The sequence below is a fragment of the Spermophilus citellus genome (assembly GCF_964194105.1).
Source record: "Spermophilus citellus genome assembly, chromosome: 13".
NCBI classification, from domain to species: domain Eukaryota; kingdom Metazoa; phylum Chordata; class Mammalia; order Rodentia; family Sciuridae; genus Spermophilus; species Spermophilus citellus.
The window spans coordinates 101,005,408-101,026,721 of NC_138193.1; the positions used below are offsets into that span (position 1 = coordinate 101,005,408).

The 21,314-nt window shown below is 34.2% G+C and overlaps 1 protein-coding gene across 5 annotated transcripts in view; it reads left to right on the plus strand.

Annotated features, from left to right (window-relative positions):
* The first annotated feature begins 3,847 nt into the window (after window positions 1-3,847).
* The window catches only part of LDAH (lipid droplet associated hydrolase), a 104,539-nt gene continuing 87,072 nt past the window's right edge, over window positions 3,848-21,314 (plus strand). For all 5 annotated transcript variants that reach the window (XR_014018444.1, XM_081263994.1, XM_081263997.1 and 2 more), the window contains exons 1-2: window positions 3,848-3,904; window positions 12,663-12,818. Coding sequence is in view for 4 of the 5 variants with exons in the window: in XM_081263994.1 (XP_081120120.1) it covers window positions 12,665-12,818 (154 nt within the window). In the remaining variant the exon portion in view is untranslated. The remainder of the gene's footprint in view (window positions 3,905-12,662; window positions 12,819-21,314) is intronic.

Below are 21,314 nucleotides of genomic sequence, written 5' to 3' on the forward strand. Positions count from 1 at the left end.
CAATAAAATGGGAACATACTGTACTCTAAAGGAGTAGTCATCTGTACCTTATTCCAATTTGTACTTTGTTCTTAATTTATAGAGATAGTTGAACTACATATCCCATATTTTTTAATCCTAATTATACCCTGCCCAGACAATAAAAGCTTCTTTATGGTGTGCTCCTTGATGGGGACCAAGGATCCACAGAATGAGTTAAAAGAAAACATTTGGAATTGTAGTTATACTACATATGGGGAATTATCTTAAAAGTATTAAATACAATATTATCTTAGTCTCATATACATGCAAACATACATGCATTTATACATCTACATACACGTGTGTGCATATATATACACACATGCAATTACATATGCAAATACATGTGTGTTTATAGTTTGAATCGTTTTGGATGGCAAGGACACCTAAAAGTTGGTGTTTGGTGTTGGTGTTTGCCTGTTTTTGCTGCTATTATTATTATTGTTCAGTTTTTTAGTAAGTCAAATGCCTCTATGAAGGCAGTATAATCCATGAGCAGAACTTTTGCAAGAATCTTTGACTCTCACTGATCAAATTTTTCTGACTTTTGTTAGGTTTTCTGCATTATTAATAGTCAGGAGGATCAGTTTAGTCATAATAAGGAAGTTAAATATAGTTTTGTCAATGTTTAGGTATTATCTTTACTCTCCTTAGATTTTTTTAAAGATTAAAATGGTACATTTTAAAAAATTTTTTAGTTGTAGAGGGACACAATATCTTTATTTTATTTATTTATTTTTATGTGATGTTGAGGATCAAACCCAGTGCCTCACGCATACAAGGCAAGCGCTCTACCACTGAGCCACAACCCCAGCCCTAAAAAAGTACACTTTTTATAAATTTAAAAAAACATATCTTAAGTTTTAATTTATGTTTTAAGATGACACATTATGTGGATCTGTTTTCTTGACAAAAAGTGTTTGAGAAAAGAATTCATGAGGATCTCAGGGAACAGCAATTCCATTTTGTGGATTTTGCATTAAACAATTATACACTGAAAAACATTTAGAATTATCTCTACTTGTAAATGCACAAATAAGAAAAATACACTTTTCATTATCTTTAACATTGCCTTTCAGTTCCCCTTATGCCATCATAATTTATTAATCTGTTTAATTTGCTTGTATTATATTTGTGAGATTAGAGACTTTTTTTGTTTGGATTGCCTTTGTGTCTGCAGTCTGGAAGAGTGCTTGAAATGTAACAGTCAGTAAAAATGAACAAGCAATGAGAGTCTAAAATTTTTATGTAAAAGGTAAACATGTCATTTAAGATCAGTAAACAAGGGTCTACTTTTATGCCATTTGTGCTTCTGACAGACATCTTTGTGGAATGTCTGCTCCATTAACTATGATCATCTTACCCATGTTAGCAGAGGGCCAATACAACCACTAGCACTTGTCACTGATGATTGGACAATTGCTGTACCTCAGACCTACACTAGACCAATGAGATATTCTCTTCTGGATATTTAGAATAAAAATTGAAAGAGTGGTAAAAAAGAACCAGTGTGTGGCTTTCCCTCTGCAACAATCTGGTCAGATTCTATTGTACTATAGTTTCGAACAATCTTGAGAACTTTAAACAAAAAAGGTTACTTCTTTTTCATAACATGTCATCACATACTGAATATATTCTGGCAGAAATAGCTACTCAAGGACACAGGCTGTTGGCACAGACACTATCTTGAATGTTGCCATCACCCCATCAAATGAAAATGTGAAGTGTCAGAGGACTCAACACAAAAATCAACTGCTCAGCCTAGAAGTTACCCACCATTTCTCTTCATACCTCATTGGCCAGAACTTCTCCTATCTTGTCACTCCTCCCTTAACTCCAAACACCCAACTGTAAAACAAGATCAATCTTACCATGTGTCTAGAAACTATCTGAATAGCATTAATAACTCCATCAATGCAATAATTGCAGAACCATATTCTGTCATGTAGCCTGGGAATCAAAGAATGATGAAACAGATGCCCAGAGAAAATTTAAGTCAAGAGATGGAGAGAAAATTTTCTTCAGCTCCTAACAGTTTTTCAGATCCCATTTCCATACTGTAACGAGGTATGGAAGAATTCCTGCCCTTGGAGTCGGAGATCAACAGTTCTGAGTGTAGTCATTTAAACACAGACTTACAGCATGCCTGCCATATATCACATTCTATCTAGACCTAGAAAATACAAAGTGAAAGAACAAAAAGGTACATGTTTTCCAGGATCTCACAGTCTAGTGAAGGAGACAGACAAATAAGTATCTTAACAGAAAAATATAAACGATAATACATAAGTATAAAGGAGGAAACCTTACCATACCTGGTGGCATCAGGAACCACCGTTTGAAAATGAATCTTGAATCATGTGTTAGAGTAAATTAGTGGAGAAGGGCACACTGGGGAGGGAAGGGCAAACAGCAATCCAGGCAGAGGAAACAGTGTGTGAAAAAGTATAACAACTTTACTATAAAGAACATGGACATTCCAAAAATTACAAGGAAAGAGAGAAGATGGGGAGAAGTGGCTGCAAGTAGTTTAGGTGTTTGAACCACAATAGAGGTAATGATATGTTATTCAAGAGTAATGCTTGTGTGTGACTGTGTTATGTAACATAAGAGAGTCTGGCTCTGCCAAATGATCTTGAAGAATTACTTAATTTCTCAACACCCCTTTTGCACTATGGGTAAACATGAATAATACTGAATTGCCATAGGGTCTGGAAAGATTTTTTTGTTTAAGACTGAACCTCTGTGGTTAATTCTGCCACAGGCTTAATGAAATCAGAAACATAAATCACCCAAAGCAATGTATCACAAATACATATGCAAGGATAAAAAAATGCTCATACAAATGAGCCATGTTCACGAGAATTTGATACACATATTGAACCAAGTATTAGTAACAAGGGACACCACCTTGGACATATCATGTAATGTCATTATAATGTAATGTAATCAATAATTTATTTTATGTATTTGCTTTACTTCCAGACCCTATGTCACTTGTTAATACTAACCTCATAGGAATGCTCTGAGGATTTAAAAAATGAGCTAATTCATGAAAAGCTCTTAGCACAGGGAGTGGGTTTTTTTTTTTCCCTGAACTCATTAAATATTATTACCTCTGAGTGTGAGGAAGAGTTACCAGTCTACTTTCAACAGCTGATTGGATGGTAGTGTGGACCACTGAGATGTTTAATTTAAAAGGAGCAAAGGTCCTTTTCTAAGTGTGAGAATCATTGAGGACTCGCTAGTCTACTTCTCTGCTTCTTCCCTGGCTACAAGACTGTCATATTCACAATAGCGCATATTTGGTCAGACATATGCTGATCACCTGATGAGTAGCAGGTGCTGGGCATACAAGTCGCACAGACATAACCTCTGTCTTCATGGAGTTTGGAGGTGGTTAGTTCAAAGTATCTTTGAAATAGTATACAACACTAAAGTGTAGCGCATCTGAGGCTGGCCACGCTAATGTTAATATACAAGGTCAGCCGAGAGTCAACTTTCCTGTGTTCCTGAAGGGAAGAGATGCAACCAGTGATGCAGGAAGCGAGAAATGGACAGAGGAAACAAAAGGGAAAAAATAGAGAAAAAATGAGACAGAAAGGAAGGCAGGAGTATATCAAGGATGAGAGGCAACAGGAGGCAGATAAAATTCAAACGAAAGAGAAAAGGACACCGCTCCCACTCCACGTAGTTTAGCGGCATCTTAACACCGGGCTCCACGCCAGGAACAGCAACATCCCACCGCCCGCCCGCAGCGCGCCGTAAACGCGTAAGCGCCTCGAGAGCGGAGCGCGGCGCAATGCAGTGACGTCATAAGGCGGAACTTCCGGTCCAAGCACGCCTCCCCAGGAACTTCAGCGGGGACCTTGTGGGCAGACAGGTGAGGTGCAGCTCTCCAGGCTTCGCTGACTTTCAGGAAATCAGGCGGGCTGGCTCGGGGCCCTGTTCTCCCTGCAGCTCCTCACAGAGGCCTCGCGGCCCTTGGCCGGACCTTCCACTGAGCCGGAATTAACGGTGCTGAGACACCTCTGCGGTCATGAGCTTCCTGGAGCGGGAGGCCCCGGGGCTGCCGGCTTATCGCGGCTCCCCAGAGCTAGAGGACGCACCTTTTGGACTGCTAAATGCAGCCCACGGTGGGAAGTAGGGGCCTGGACGTTGGGCACCTGGCCCGCAAGACGCGGCCCGGAGGGCTCAGAGTCAGGTCCGGGGTGTGATTTGCAGCGAGCATCTAGTGCGCACACCGCTTTCTGTTCACACTTAAGGCCCACTGTGTACTCACCTCGGGGAGTTTTTCCCCACCCAAGACAGCATGCAGATCGGGACCCTTTGTTCCTTGATTCGTTAATTCATTTGTTCCTCACACGTAGTTACTGGACATCTGTTTTGTGTCCTGTCTGCCAGTTCTGGAGAGTTTATAATATCCCTTCTGAAGTTCTAAGGTCACATTCCTATCAGAAAAGAGAAATATATAACAAAAGAAGCAGAATTTAGAACAAGCTCCAGTCTTTGTGCAAAAGGTTTACTTTCAACTTCTTTCTGAAACTATGAGTAAGAATATCTGAGTTGTCTGTTAGGTGTTTTCCATTTTTTTTAACCTAAAAGTGAAAGGCTTGAAGACCCTGAAGCCTGGCTTCCCAGCATGTAGGATGTTAGGGGACGATAAAGGCAACACAGCAGGTACTTTTCTGAAATTTTACATTTTAATATCTTGTATTTTTACAACTAAGGCTTTTAGATTAGGTGATTTTCTTTCCATAAAAAGATCCATAACCTCTCAGCATTTCCTTACTTGTAAAATTACTATAATATCCTTAGGATCAAGCACTTAATTTTGAAGTCTACTTTATACTTTGAGCAAAGGGAAATTAATATACTGCTTTAATGAGTATTTAACATGCAAGTCCAGTAGTCTTCAAACTTTTGAAATTCTTGTCCTTGATGTCAAGAGGCTGAAAGCTGTTTTCTGGCACATTTAAAAAAAAAAAAAAGTGCTTACAAATTTGATGTAATAATTGGTGAATTAGAAGCAATAAAAGAATTATGGAAAACATCTTTTAAAGTCAAGATAATTTAGCAAATCCATCCTGAGTGTAATGTATGCCTTAGTTTTTATATTTCCTCAACAGTAGTAATGGATTTTATATTCATCATCTAAGTTTGGTTTTCTGACCCACTTGTACAGATTTGAGAACTCTCATGCAGCACTTATTCAAATAGCAAAATTAGAGAAAGTTGAAAAGGTATAAGAAAAAAAAGTGAATGTAAAAGGTGTAAGAGGAAAAAAAGTTGTAAAATTGCTGTTCATGTATCCACTTATCTAGCAGAGGCTTAGAACACCAGATAGAATCTTGGTCTAACACATATCATACTTATTCTCTCTTGGACTTTCCCCTACAACATTATGTAATTTGTTCTTTGATCTTAAATAGTACATAAAATTTTTGACATAATATGTAGCTGGAAAAATAGTGTAATAGGAGTCCAAAGACTATAAAATTGATTTTGCCATTAAACGACCTTGAAAAAACTTGACCTTCAATTTCTCACTCTGTTGATTGCACTCTCTACTTTGTAGGCTTTGTTTAAATGAGAAAGGATTTGAATGTACTTTGCAAATGAAAAGAACTACAAAAAGAAAGTGGTTTGTTGCAAGTGGGGAAATTATCTGTCAATCAGGATATAGAAAACAGTTACTTCCATTAACAGGTTATTTTGGAGTAAGATGGAGTAGATACAAATAGTTACAGTGACCTTAAAGGTATTCTGTTTATGCATTTATATTATATGTTGACTTGCAACTGTATGTTTTGAAGTTTATATGGAGCTGTGTGGTATTCCTGATTTTTCTTTGTCATACCACTTAAACAGTTTGCAGTTAAATAAATGCATAATTAAGTTTTGTGGTTTTATTTTTTTTGTTTTGAATAATTATTATAGATTTTATAGAGGTTGCAAAAAAACTGTACAAGAAAGTCCCCATCCCTTCTCAGCCAAGCTTCCCCAATGGTAACATTTTGAATGACAACAAAACAATATTAAAACCAGGTAATTGAGATTGACATTGGTGTAATATACAGTTAATTGAAATTTCACCAATTTTATAAGCACTCATTTGTGTGTGTACACAGTTCTATGCAATTTTATCACACATGTAGCTTTTATAATTATTATAATAATAAAGCAAGATACAGAATTATTTCATTAGCACAAGACTTTATATCTGCTGCTTTATAGAACCATCTAGTCCTACTCCAATCTCTCCATCTCTAAAAAAATATCATTTCAAGAAAGTTGTATAAATGGAATCATAAATACATGACTTTTTAAAACTGGCTTTTGGCTTTTGTTTTTTCTTTAACTCAATATAATTGCTTTCCATTCCATCCAAGTTATTTGTATCAATCATTTTTGTTGTTGCTGCTGAGTAGCATTCAGGGATCCTACACTGAGTTTAACCATTCACTCATTGAAAGACAATTGGGTTGTATGCATTTTTGGAATATGATGATTTGAGATGCCATGGACCTTTGTTTGAAGGTTTTTGAATCAACATAAAGTTTTTATTTCTCTGGGATAAAAGCCCAAGAGTAAAATGCTGGGTCACATGGTAAGTGTGCAGTTAGTCAATTGATATGACTTTAGCTTATTGATATGGTGAGTTACATTCATTGATTTTTTTTTCTAATTGGTTATTTTTCACAGCAGAATGCATTTCATTTCATTGTACACAAATGGAGCACAACTTTTCATTTCTCTGGTTGTACACAATGCAGAGTCCCACCATTTGTGCAATCACACATGTACCCAGGGTAATGGTGCTATCTCATTCCACCATCTTACCTACTACCCCTGTGCCCCCTCTCCCCACTTCCCCAAATTCCTTTATTTTTCCCATGCCCCTCCCACATGGATCAGCATCCACTTATCAGAGAGAACATTAGCCTTTGGTTTTTTTTTTTTTTGGATTGACTTACATCGCTTAGCATGACATTCTCCAATTCCATCCATTTACCTGTAAATGCCATAATTTTATTCTCTTTTAATGCTGAGTAATATTCCATTGTGTATATATACCACAGTTTCTTTATCCATTCATCTTTTGAAATGCATCTAGGTTGGTTCCACAGCTTAGCTATTGTGACATTCATTGATTCCTGAATGTTGAACATTCCTGGAGTAAATTTCACTTGATTGTGGTATAATATTTGTTTTATATGTTGCTGGGTTCTGTTTACTAATATTTTGTAAGAGAGGTATTGGTGGTTTTGTTTGTTTAGTTTGTTTTTGTCCTGTCCTTGTCTGGTTTTGGTATCAGTAATGGTATTGCAGGGTCTTCAGCAGTAACCTGTTTCATTCTTGATTTTAGCAACTTGTGTTTTCATGTGTTTTTCCTTGACAGTTTATCAATTTCATTCATTTTTTAAAATTTGTTTTAATTAGTTATACATGACAGTAGAATGCATTTTGACACATCATACCTAAATGGAGTATAACTTCTCATTTTTCTGGTTGCACATGATATAGAATCACACTGGTTGTGTAGTCATATATGCACATAGGGTAATAATGTCCAGTTTTTTCTATTGTCCTTCCTAATATATCCCCCTCCTCTCTTCACTCCCCTCTACCTAATCCAAAGTACTTTTATTCTTCCCTAGCACCCCCCATTGTGAATTAGTGTCCACATATCAGAAAAAACATTCAGCCTTTGGTTTGGGAGAATTGGGTTATTTCACTTAGCATGATATTCTCCAGTCCCATCCATTTACCGGCAAATGCCATAATTTCATTCTTCTTTAAGGCTGAGTAATACTTCATTTTGTATATATACCACATTTTATCCATTTTTCTGTTGAAGGGCACCTAGATTGGTTCCATAGTTTAGCTATTGTGAGTTGAGCTGCTATAAACATTTATGTGGCTGTGTCACTCCTCAAATAGAGCATTTATCTCCAGGATATATAAACAACTCAAAAAACTTAACACCAAAAAAAGCAATCAAATAATCCAATCAACGAATGGGCTATGAAACTGAACAGACACCTCACAGAAGAAATATAATCAATCAACAAATACAGAAAAAAAGTTCAAGATCTCTAGTAATTAGAGAAATTCAAGGAAATTGTAAAGCTTTCTGTGTAAATCTTATAACTCTTTTTGTTAGATTTGTTTGTAAGTATTGGATTTTTTTCATGTAGTTATAAGTGGTGTCTTTTCAAAAAAAAGTTTCACTTTCTAGTTGCTCATTGCTAGTATATAGAAATGTATTTGGTTTTTAGTAATTTTTTTTTATCTAAAGACCATGTTGCATCCACTTATTCATTCAAATAGTGTATATTTATTCTTTTGGATTTTCTCTTATGTAACCATGTTGTGAAGAATGACATTTTCTTCCTATCCAATTCACATACCCTTATTTCTTTTTCATGTCTGGTTGCATTGGCTTAAGACCTCAAATACAATTTAGAGTTAGAAGTGTTGGTAGCAGACCTCTGTTTCTTGACCCCAAACTCAGAAAGGCATTCAGTATTTCACTTTTAATAATATGTTTGCTATAAGTTTTATATATACTTTATATTTACAAATGTATTTTATATTTATATTTTATAAAAGAAGATGTTTCTTTTTTAAGAGTGACTATTGGGTTTCATGATATTGGGTTTTTATCAAATATACTTCTGTGCAGATTGAGGTGATTATGTGCTTTCTCTCCTTTATTCAATTAATATAGTCAATAATAAAAAATTAATATTTAAACAACATTTTGTTTCTGATATATACACAATTTGGCTGTCATGTATTTTATATATTACTAGGTTTGATATGCTAATATTCTGAGTAGTTTTTGCATTTATACCCATGAGGGAGATTGGCCTATAATTTTCTTTTCTTATATTATCCTTGTTAGGTATTGATATCAAAGTTTGCTGGATTCATAAAATGAATTGAGAAGCAGTTCTTTTCTATTCTCTGGACATACAAGATTGGTGTTATTTTTTCATTGAAGTATTGATTCTTTCATTTTATCAAGAATTATGAATTCTGTGTTTTGAATAGACATAGATCTATTAAGATTCTTCTAGTCTTTTGGTATCTGTTTTTCTTAGAAGTTTTCCATGCTAAATTTAATGGCATAAGTTCTTTAAAATATTCCTTTTGAAGGGAGGGGAATGGTGCTAGGGATTGAACCCAGATCCTTGTACATTCTGTGCCACTAAACTACATCCCCAGGCTCATATTATTTTATCACCTTTTTGAATCTGGAGAGATGTCCTTTTTTCACCTGTAACATTGATTATTTGGGCTTTCTTTTTCCTTGATAGGTCTCTTCACGGGCTTACTTATTTATAGGTCTTTCCAAAGAACAGAATTTTGGGTTCAGTAGTGCTTTCTAATATAAACCTTTGTCCCTGGCTTATTGATTTCTACTCTTCATCATTATCTTTTTTCTACTTTATTTACTTGAATTTGTCTGCTTTTTCATATTCCTTTACCTAGATCCTTGATTTCCATCTTTTTTCCTAATATGTATATATCTCAAGACTAAATTTTTCTGTACTTGTGCTTTTATTTGTATTCTGCATGTCTTGATAGGTCATAATCTTTGTTCTGTCTCATTTCTCTGTTATCCTCTTAGTTTTATATTAATTGCATTTTCTGTTTCCCCTTTTATCACTTGTTATATGTCTTACACAATTCTTATAGTGGTTACTGATTTTTTGAACAAATTTTAAAAAATATTTCCTCTGGCTTTTCTAATTGTCCTCCATGGAGATTATTTGGAAGCAAGCTAGTCTGCCTCTGCCTTTGCTAATGCAGATTCAAACTTAATTTTATGTATATTTTAAACAAAAAAAGTACCTCTAATTAAAAACAACTCTCAGACTCACCTCTGTTATTTGTATACTCAACATTGAATGAATATAACTAACATATTGATATTAGCTATTAGGCCACTAAAAAAAAAAAAAACTTGAAATAGAGCCATTGACTTTTTGTTTATTTTCTTATATTGTTTTTTTATGCATTAGCAATTTGAGGAGTTAGAAGCTCTTATCCACTTATGTAATAAATAATACAAGTTATTATTATTATTAAGCATTGGAAGAAAACTATCTTACTAAGTTAAATGTAATTTAATTGAAGACTATCTGGAAATAGCAACACGAGTTTTTTGGTTTTTGTTTTTAATTAGCATTGGTAATTCTAGTACCTAAAGCAATTCTAGTACCTAAAATAAAATGTAGGCATTATTTGCATATGTATGCTGAAGCCTGAATCAAATATACTTACAACTCCTTATTTTTTTATAAACTTTTTAGAGAGAGAGAGAGAGAGAAATTCTAATATTCATTTTTTAGTTATTAATGAAGGAATAACTAAAAAATGGTTTTTTAGTTATTCTTTGTTTGGTGCTGAGGATCGAACCCGGGCCACACGCATGCCAGGCGAGCGTGCTACCGCTTAAGCCACATCCCCAGCCCCATACTCCACTTATTTTTGTTCATTAGTTCAGTTGTAAGGTTATTGTCTAGCTATAGTATAAAGACTTGTTATTATAAATATTTACATTATAAATACTATAATAACAAATTTTATAGATTTGAATCTCTTAAGATTTATACCCATCTGATACTGGTTTTCTCTTTTAAATATTGTCTAGGTTTGCATACAATTGGAAAAAAAATTCTCTTACCACGTAAAGTTAGAAACCCATTGGTTTCTAACATTGTTATATGTTCTACATATCTACAAATGAACACCTGCATTTAAGAAAACAGGTCTGCCTAGATTGCACAAGTTATGTTCACACTTGATTTTCGCCGTACCTAGATCTTGATGCTTACCAGATTTATTTCCTTCAAGATCATTTATAGGCTGAGGCTGAAGGTGGAACCATCACCCTTTTTCAATATATAATTGTAACACATTTTTCTTTGTTAATCTGATACTTGCTTGCAGAACTGAATTACTTTGGATTCTTAGGTAAGCAAGAATTCAAACTCTCATTTTTTTGAGTTTTCATTTTCTTCTTATACATAGCTGCGTAGGAGTCAGAAATATAATAGTGAAGGAAAGTAAAAGATTCTTTAGAAATACATGTTAATTCCATGCTTCTCTGTTCTATTTTATTTGAAATGTTTTAGAATTGCAACTGCTTGTTTTCCAATTTTTATATACTATACTTAAATTTCATATCTACTTGGATTTTCATTAGTTTGGTGGCTAATCAAACTCCCAAGATATTATAGTCTCAAATATTTATAAGTTGAATGTATTTTTAATAACTAGAATTCTCCTCTGGTGAAAGTGTGGTGTGTGTCTTCACAGTCAGTTCTAATTTAATACTTTGTTTCACAGCTCCATCTAATATTGTTTCTAATACATGGTAAATGTCAGAAGACCTTTATAGAAACACTCTGTTTAAGATAGTTTTGGAGACTGGGCTACAGTGACATTTATTAGAGAATTAAAAGTCAATTCATACCAAAAGTTGAATGATAGATTTGTTTATTTAATCAATATATTTTGAATAAAGAGTGGTCCCCACTTTTTAAGTAAGGATTTTTCATTTTTCTTAGTATTGTTATTTAAGAAAAAAGAGTGTATGACTTCTGGTTAAACATGGAGATTAGAATGTATATTATTTCTTCCTACTCCCTAAATTCCCTAAGCTGACAGTAAAAATAGTAAAGGCATAAACAAAGAGAATAGTAGCGACAACAGAACATCAAACTGGAGAAGTGAAATCTTAAAAATGTTAGAAAGTAAATGGATAAATTATAAGCAGCTTCATAGCAGTCTTGATGGAATGTAACATTTGGTCATAATATTGAACTACAGCTTGTTTAATCATTCCTAAAATTGAGTCGATAGAATTTTTAGTATCAGCAAAATGGATTATCATAATTCACTTATCCATTCCTTCATTAATGACTATATAGGATCTTCAGCTTTTCACCATAATAAATAGCATTCCATGCATTAGGTTTTTTTTTAATTTTTTTAATTGTTGATAGATCCTTATTTTATTTATTTGTTTGTATGTGGTGCTGAGGACCAAACCCAGTGCTTCACACATGCCAGGCAAGTGCACTAACCACTGAGCGACAGCCACAGTCCCCCATGCATTAGTTTTAAAAAGTATTTTTGATATTTTTTTAGAATCAGTTCCTCAAAATGACTAAATTGAAGTATATGCCTTTAATGGGTATAGACTAGTGCTGCTAGATTGCTTCCCAAAGGCTGTTTTCATTATTACCATCTATGTGTATTTTATCTTTCATTCCTAGAATCGAGAGTAGCTCTTGGGTGTACCACATGGTGGCACTTACCTACAATACCATAGACTCAAGAAGTTAAGGCAGAAGGATCACAAGTTTGAGGCCAGCTTCAATTTAATGAGATCCTATTTCAAAAAATTTAAAAGGCAGCAGGGATTGGGGATATAGTTCAGTGATAGAGCACACCCCTGGGTTCATTTCCCAGTATATCACCCCCAGAAGAATAGCTGGCTAGTCTTCTATATACACTGTAGCATTTCCTTCTTGGTATTTTGAAAATTGTCTTTTTAATTCTTCAGTTAATTATTTTTGGCTCAAAGTTTTACATTTTGCTGCTTTTCTCCCTTTATTTAGAAATGGACTCAGAAATCAAGGAAGAAATCCCTGTACATGAGGAATTTGTTCTGTGTGGTGGAGTTGAAACACAGGTTCTAAAATGTGGTCCCTGGGATGACCTCTTTAATGATCAAAATGTCAACAGACCTAAACTGCTTATTTTCATTATTCCTGGTAAGTAGAAAAATCTGGATGAGAAGACTTTATACAGATAGCCATCACTATTTCTCTTTCTTTTCTTTTTTTTTTTTTTATTCACTCGGCTTGAAAATGAACAGTATTTAGAAGAAAAAAATCAACTATAAATTTAATAGCATATACATTAAAAATGCAGAAAATTAACATAGAATTTTCATAATTAATTAACTACCTGAGTCGCTTCTTTTTTCCCTGTATACTTTTTGGCCTGCATATTTTTTGCTCTCCTCTCCATATTACAATTAAAAAAAGAATAGATTTATATTCTCATCTTTCCTCTAGCATCTGTGGCCAACATTTGTTTTTTTGTTATCAGTTTAAAAATAGTTAATTTAATTAATAATCAGCTTTATAACTCTTGAAAATGTCATGCAAAGTTTTAGTATTGTTGATAAAATTGAAAAAATCTCCATCAATTTTCTTTTACACATAACTTGAAAATTTTAAGGCAATTCAAGTTTTCTTGTTTGTGACAACTGAAATGTTCTTTGAGCTGACATCCCTCATCCACCAGGTGAGTCATTACTGTCCTCACTATAGTGACATGTTATGAGTTTTACATTATCAGTGTCAGGTTTTAGTGTCACATAAACAAAAAAAAATTATCTTATTTTGATGTGCTCCTATGATTCACTTCTCATTATCAACTGGCTGTCAAGTCATTCGAGAAACTATTTATTATCTTTAAAAATATGTATTAGAGTCCTCATAATATTGTTATAACCAAGTTGCATAGACCAAACAGATTTGTAATGGCATTTTTCTATAATTAAACTCTTTAAAGAAAAGCTCAGTTAATAAGGATGTTTAAAATACTATATCAGTGAACCTGGAAAAAACCTCACATATAACTTTTGCAAATATCAGAACAGTTACCAATACCAGGTCTTATGCAGGCAGTTTTTGCATGTAGTGTGATATTTGTGTCATCAAGCCCAGTAAGTTGGGAGAGTGGGTAGGAAGAGTGTTCCTGGAGGCCATTTCTATGCTATACTAGCTAGTGGTAACTCACCTTTAGAGGGAAGTGGTTGTATATCCTATAAAATGAAAATGAACCTAAACTTTAACCCACTGCCAGCCAGATCCTGAAAAGCAGATTGAAGAACTTTTAATTTAGTTTTATCTTTTCTAGTGAACCTTGGATCTAGAAATTCTGTTAAACAACAATGTATTTGGACTTATTTTAAATAGTTGAACTGAGTAAAAGAGGCAATTTAATAACTCACTGTAGAACATACTAAATCATGTAATTTTCAGTTGGTAATATAGAATCAAATGAAGTGTCTTGTTCTATGAATCCAGTAATTAGAGATCTAGCAGACAAGGCTCTGTAAAAGAGCCCAAAGTTTACACATGATAACCTTCTATATAAATGGTGAGTCATGCTAATTTGATATATGATAGTTTTGTCCCCTGTAAAGTTAACTGGAAGGCATAGTCTATAAGTACAGTGCTTAAATGGAATTCGTTGACTGTCAGGGTCTAGATATTATAATCATAGTCTCTGTTGTACTTTGCTTGAGCATTTTACTATTATGTGTTCTTTGGGTGTGTGTTTATAGCACATTTTGATACAAACATTTGATTTTAAAAGTATTTACTTGCCTTTTTGTACTGGAATGTTTTTCAACATTCCTATTTCTAGAGATCTGAGAGAGAAAGAGAGAGACAGGGAGTAGGGGATGGAGAGGGGGTGGATAGCTCTTGTTTAGTTGCATAAGCAAAGCCCGTGTAATTTTCTTTGTGGTTTTTTAACCAGGAAGTTTAGTTCATGGTTTGTAAAGTATGACATAAGTCATAACATTTAAATGGTGAAGTATGAAGCATGCAATCATATTTAAACATCTTATATTGTGTGTTCCATTTCTATCTCTGCTATAAATTGGATCATCATGTTTTTGGTCATGTATTCATTTTGAAAAAACTTATTGTAAATGATTGTCATGTGTCCAGCCCAGTGCTGCTAGGTACACTGGATACAGAGAATTACAACAAGCCATGGCTACTTTTTTTTTTTTTTTAGATTTTACATTGTTTTTTTTTTTATTGTTTTTTCACAACATTACAAAGCTCTTGACATATCATATTTCATACATTAGAATCAAGTGGGTTATGAACTCCCATTTTTACCCCAAATACAGATTGCAGAATCACATCGGTTACACATCACATTTTTACATACTGCCATATTAGTAACTGTTGTATTCTGCTACCTTTCCTATCCTCTACTATCCCCCCTCCCCTCCCCTCCCATCTTCTCTCTCTACCCCATCTACTGTAATTCATTTCCCTCCATGTTTGTTATCCCATTCCCCTCATAACCTCTTATATGTAATTTTGTATAACAATGAGGGTCTCCCTCCATTTCCATGTGATTTCCCTTTTTTTCTCCCTTTCCCTCCCACCTCATGTCTCTGTTTAATGTTAATCTTTTCTTCCTGCTCTTCCTCCCTGTTCTGTTCTTAGTTGCTCTCATTATATCAAAGAAGACATTTGGTATTTGCTTTTTTAGGGATTGTCTAGCTTCACTAAGCATAATCTGCTCTAGTGCCATCCATTTCCCTGCAAATTCCATGATTTTGTCATTTTTTAGTGCTGTGTAATACTCCGTGGTGTATAAATGCCACATTTTTTTTATCCATTCATCTATTGAAGGGCATCTGGGTTGATTCCACAGTCTAGCAATTGTGAATTGTGCTGCTATGAACATCGATGTGGCAGTATCCGTGTAGTGTGCTCTTTTAAGGTCTTCAGGAAATAGTCCGAGAAGGGCAATAGCTGGGTCAAATGGTGGTTCCATTCCCAGCTTTCCCAGAAATCTCCATACTGCTTTCCAAATTGGCCGCACCCGTTTGCAGTCCCACCAGCAGTGTACAAGAGTACCCTTTTCCCCACATCCTCGCCAGCACTCATTGTTGTTTGACTTCATCATGGCTGCCAATCTTACTGGGGTGAGGTGGTATCTTAGGGTGGTTTTGATTTGCATTTCCTTGACTGCTAGAGATGATGAGCATTTGTTCATGTACTTGTTGATTGATTGTGTGTCCTCCTCTGTGAAGTGTTTGTTCATGTCCTTGGCCCATTTGTTGATTGGGTTATTTGTTATCTTATTGTCTAATTTTTTGAGTTCTTTGTATACTCTGGATATTAGGGCTCTATCTGAAGTGTGAGGAGTAAAAATTTGTTCCCAGGATGTAGGCTCCCTATTTACCTCTCTTATGGTTTCTCTTGCTGAGAAAAAACTTTTCAGTTTAAGAAAGTCCCATTTGTTGATTCTTGTTATTAACTCTTGTGCTATGGGTGTCCTATTAAGGAATTTGGAGCCTGACCCCACAATATGTAGATCGGAGCCAACTTTTTCTTCTATCAGATGGAGAGTCTCTGATTTGATATCTAGCTCCTTGATCCACTTTGAGTTGACTTTTGTGCATGGCGAGAGGAGGGGATTCAGTTTCATTTTGTTGCATATGGATTTCCAGTTTTCTCAACACCATTTGTTGAAGATGCTATCCTTTCTCCATTGCATGTTTTTAGCTCCTTTATCAAATATAAGATAGTTGTAGCTTTGTGGATTAGTCTCTGTGTCCTCTATTCTGTACCATTGGTCCACCCGCCTGTTCTGGTACCAGTACCATGCTGTTTTTATTACTATTGCTCTGTAATATAGTTTGAAATCTGGTATCGCTATACCACCTGATTCACACTTCCTGCTTAGAATTGTTTTTGCTATTCTGGGTCTTTTATTTTTCCATATGAATTTCACGATTGCTTTATCTATTTCTACAAGAAATGCCATTGGGATTTTGATTGGCATTGCATTAAACCTATAGAGAACTTTTGGTAATATCGCCATTTTGATGATGTTAGTTCTGCCTATCCATGAACACACCTTCATTAGGAATTTCGCATTGCATTCCCCAAGGCCTTCAAGGGAATAGATGTTATATATTCCACACTTGTAAAAGGAAATAATGGAACTGGAGAAATACCCATTCTCTTGGATAACTCTTCCCTTTTACTTGTGTCTAGCCTCAGTTTCAACTACACACTGATTATTCCCTACTCTGCATATATATTTTAATTAACAAAATTTACATATCTGTATATACTTATGGTATACACAATAGTTTGAAACATGTATACATTGCAAAATGGCTAAACCAAGGTAATTAATATATGAGTTACTGCACATACTATTTTTGTGCTGAGAATACTTGAAATCTCCTAGTAATTTTCAAGGTTACATTGTTATCAATTGTAGTTACTGTGATGTATGATCCTTTCAACTTATTTGCCTGTCCTACTGAACTTTTGTGTTCTTGGCCAGCATCTCCCCAACTCTTTTACTTCCCACCCTGGTAACCAGCATTCTGCTCTCTGCTTCTGTGAATTTGACTTTTTAAAATCCTGTATATAAGTGAGATTATGAAGTATTTGTCTTTATGTGCCTGGCTTATTTAATTTACTATAATGTCCTCTTGGTTTACCATGTTGTCACAAATGGCAGTATTTCTTCCTTTTTTGAAGGCTGAGTAGTATTCAATTGTGAATATATACCACATTTTCTTTATCCAGTCTTCATTTCATGGACACTGAAGTTGTTTCCATGTCTTGGGAATAGTGCTGCAATTAACATAGGAGAACAAATGTCTCTTCAAGATACAGGTTTTGTTTCCATCCTAGAAGTGGGAGGTTGGGTCTTAGCTAGTTCTATTTTTAGTTTTTGGAGGAACCTCCATTTTTCATAATGCCTATACTAATTTACATTCCCACTAATGTGTGCAAAGTTTCTCTTTTCTCTATATCCTCACCAGAATTTGTCTTTTGTCTTTTTGCTAATAGCTCTTCTAGCAGATGTAAGGAGATATCTCATTTTGGTTATAATTTGCATTTCTCTGATAGGTGATGGTGTTGAACATTTTCTTAAATACCTGTTAGTTGTATGAGTTCCTTCAGTATTTTGGGTATTAACTCCTTATCAGATGGATCTTAATCATTTCAGAGTTATATCCATACAGTTAAAAAAAAAAAAAGTAGAAAAGAAAGAGAAAAAACACTTAATGTACTGTTGTGGAACAATTTTAATTTATAGCAAAAGAAAAAAAGCAAGGATCAGAACTGTGTGCATCACTGTCATTTGTATATAAAATGTGAAAAGGTAATACATGAAATATCTGAAAGGATACACAAGAAAGGGGAAACTTTGAAGCTGAATAGCTGGTGCCTGCTAAAGGCAGGAGCCTGGATTTCCATGCTTGCACCACACCCACCACTTCTTCTGCCCCTGACTCATTTAGTATCATTCAGCAAATATCAAATTTTTAAATTAACTGCCTGCCACACCTCTATGAAATGTTTTCTTTGTTTATTAGCCATCATGTTTTCATATGATAGTGATTTAACAAAAATAATTCTATCTGATTTTTAGCATGATTGAATTTTTAATGTTGATGCATGGATTATATAAAATATGCAACATCACACATAGATGTATTTCTGGTGCTCTGCTGCAATTGATTAACTTACAGATCAGGAATTCTTCATTTTATTTCATGAAGTTCCCTTCATTGTATGGCACATTTATAATTATACATGCCACATTGTTAAGTATATTCATGAAGAAATAACTTCCATTTTCCTGGGTATATTAAAAGGATCCTATTATGGTTTTCCTTTCAGTTTGTAAGTGTGCATAATAGTAATTAATTTTTCAGTACAAAACCAATTATATTTTCCTGTGAAAAACTCTACTGAGTCATGATGTATTTTTTTAACTTTATGATTTTTATTATAATAATTCACACATTAATTCACTGTAATTAATTTCCATACATTATATATTTTTTTACATTTTGATGGACTCAGTTTAGTAAAATTTTCCTAGGGTTTTTCTAGCTATCTTCATGGGGCCATTGGTATATATTTTTCTTCTTCTTTTTCTTTTTTTTTTTTTTTTTTTTGTAATGTCTTTGCCTGGTTTTGGTATGAAAGTGATGTTGTCCTGATACAAAGAACTGGAAAATTTCCTTCCTTGTCCATTTTCTGGGAGAGTTTTATAGATTTGGTATTATTTCTTCCTTAAGTATTTGATAGAATTCACCAGTGAATCCATACAGACCTGGATTTTCTTTGTGGGAAAATTATTAACTAAAATTTTAATTTCTTTGATAATAGGACTATTCTGTTTCTTTTTGAGTGAGCATGATAGAGAGTTATCCACTTCATTCATCTGTTCTAAATTTATGCTGCAAAAATTTTCATAATATTTCCTAATTATTCTTTGGATACAGAAAAATATTTTTCAAATTTTTGTTCACTTGTTTATTTATTTATTTTTTGTATGTGGTGCTGAGGATCGAACCCAGGGTCTTGCACGTGCAAGGTGAGTGCTCTACCACTGAGCCACAACCCCAGCCCCCAGAAAAATATTTTTAAATGTAAATCTGCTCATGCCTTAACCCTGCTATACTCACTCTTCCAGTATTACTTAGATCAAAAGTCAGATTACCATTGAGCATAGTGACACACCTGTGATCCCAGCACGTTGGAAGACTAAGGCAGAAGTATCACAAGTTTGAGGCCAGCCCAGGCAACTTCTTGAGAACCTGTCTCAAAATTTGAAAAGGGCTTGCGATGTAGCTCAGTGGTGTAGCCCCACTGAATGCAATCCATACATTAGATATAGAAAAGAAGAACCAAGAATTGGACTCTCTTCTGTTGCTTTAGGAGCCATGTACTTTCTTTTCTTTCTTTTTTTTTTTTTCCATGTTCTTTATTTCTTGAGAGCCTTTGCTTAGTGTTGTCTTTCCTCAGATTATCTGTCTTGTGCCTTGCTTGGTGGCTTTCATATGATAAATGCTCAAAAAATAATTGATGGCCTAAAGAAAATGCAAGAGAAGCTATAATGCCAAATAGAGTGAATGAGCATGTAGTCATAGGCATCATCATTTACTTGATGATGATGAAATAATGGCTCAGAACATTAAGGGGGTTTTCTTAAGTCCTTATGGTTAGTAAGGGAAAAAACTCAAACTTATTCCCAGAGAGAGGGAGAAAAATTTATTTCATAGCTGTTCTATTATCTAGTACTCATTGGTTTTTATATATCCTGACATTGTAGATGTTGCATCTAAATTATGTAGTTGTTATCTTTACTATCTTCTTAATGTTAAATCAGTTTTTAATTTTAATAATAATAATAGGTACAATTTATTGAGCTCTTACTGTGTGCCACATATTGGTATAAGTGGTTGTTTATTCACTGTCTCTGATGCCACCTACTTTATAGAGCTATTATAAGACTAATTAAAACTACATATATACAGAATATCCTAGACCAGGTCATTTGTGTATTTTTTTAATTCAACATTATTATTTTCTTTCATCTGTTCTTTCAGTGATCATATATTTATTGAACACTAGCCATCTATGTGGCCTTGGGCAAGTTATTTAACCTCTTGGTACCTTGTTACTATCTCGTTCAAAGTGTAATTAATTAAGTTAGTGGATGTAAAACCTTTAAATACTGCATGCAGTAACTTACTGCACTTAAAAAATGTTAGCTTTTAGTAGTTTCTAGCCATATGAGGAAGTCTGTAGAACTTCACCACAGTACAAAACATTTGAATATGGGGTAGAACACACTCCTAGATTATACCCAGTGATATAAAATATTAAATCTTTTTAAAATAATGTATAAATAAATGAAATTTTAATAACAATCCCAAAGAGATTTTTAAAAATTAGTGAAGCTAATCCTAAAGTTTATGAGACCAGCCTTGAAAATTTAGAAAGAGAAAAATAAAGAAAAGGGGTTTGCCCTACCAATTACTGAGACATTAAAAACACAGTGTATAATTAAGACAGGATGGTACTGGCAGAGGAGAAAAGCAAAAATAAACAGGATTATTTGGAATCAGAATTAGCAAGCTGACATCAAAATTTTTGTATTGGCTCAAAAGACATTTCAAATCAATGCAAAGAGTTATATAATAAATGATCTTGGGGCACTTGGCTAGCTACTAGGAAAGAAGTTGGATTGCTACTTTGCACTTTATACTTAAAAATATTCCAAACTTATTGAAAATTTATATTTATAAAACATGAAGCAGTGCCACCCACATGCATCTTATTTGCACAACCCCTGTGCTAGTATACCCTTCCCCTCTTCCATCTCCCTTAGCTAAGAGTACATAACTGTATTTGAGGAAGTTTTTACCTATTTGACAAAAATGACAATAGTACCATCACAAAAAGAAATTTGGAACTTGGAACAATTGGAGCACTAGGTTAGAATGCAACAAATGCAAACTGACAGTATGGCTATACATTGGTTTACAAGTTTGAATTGCTAATATTTATGTAGCACATATTATGTTGCAGGCAATGTTGAATTAATTCATTTGGTCATTACACAAAGTAGTATGACTATTATCTCCATTTCATAGATGAAGAAATAGGACACAGAGAGGT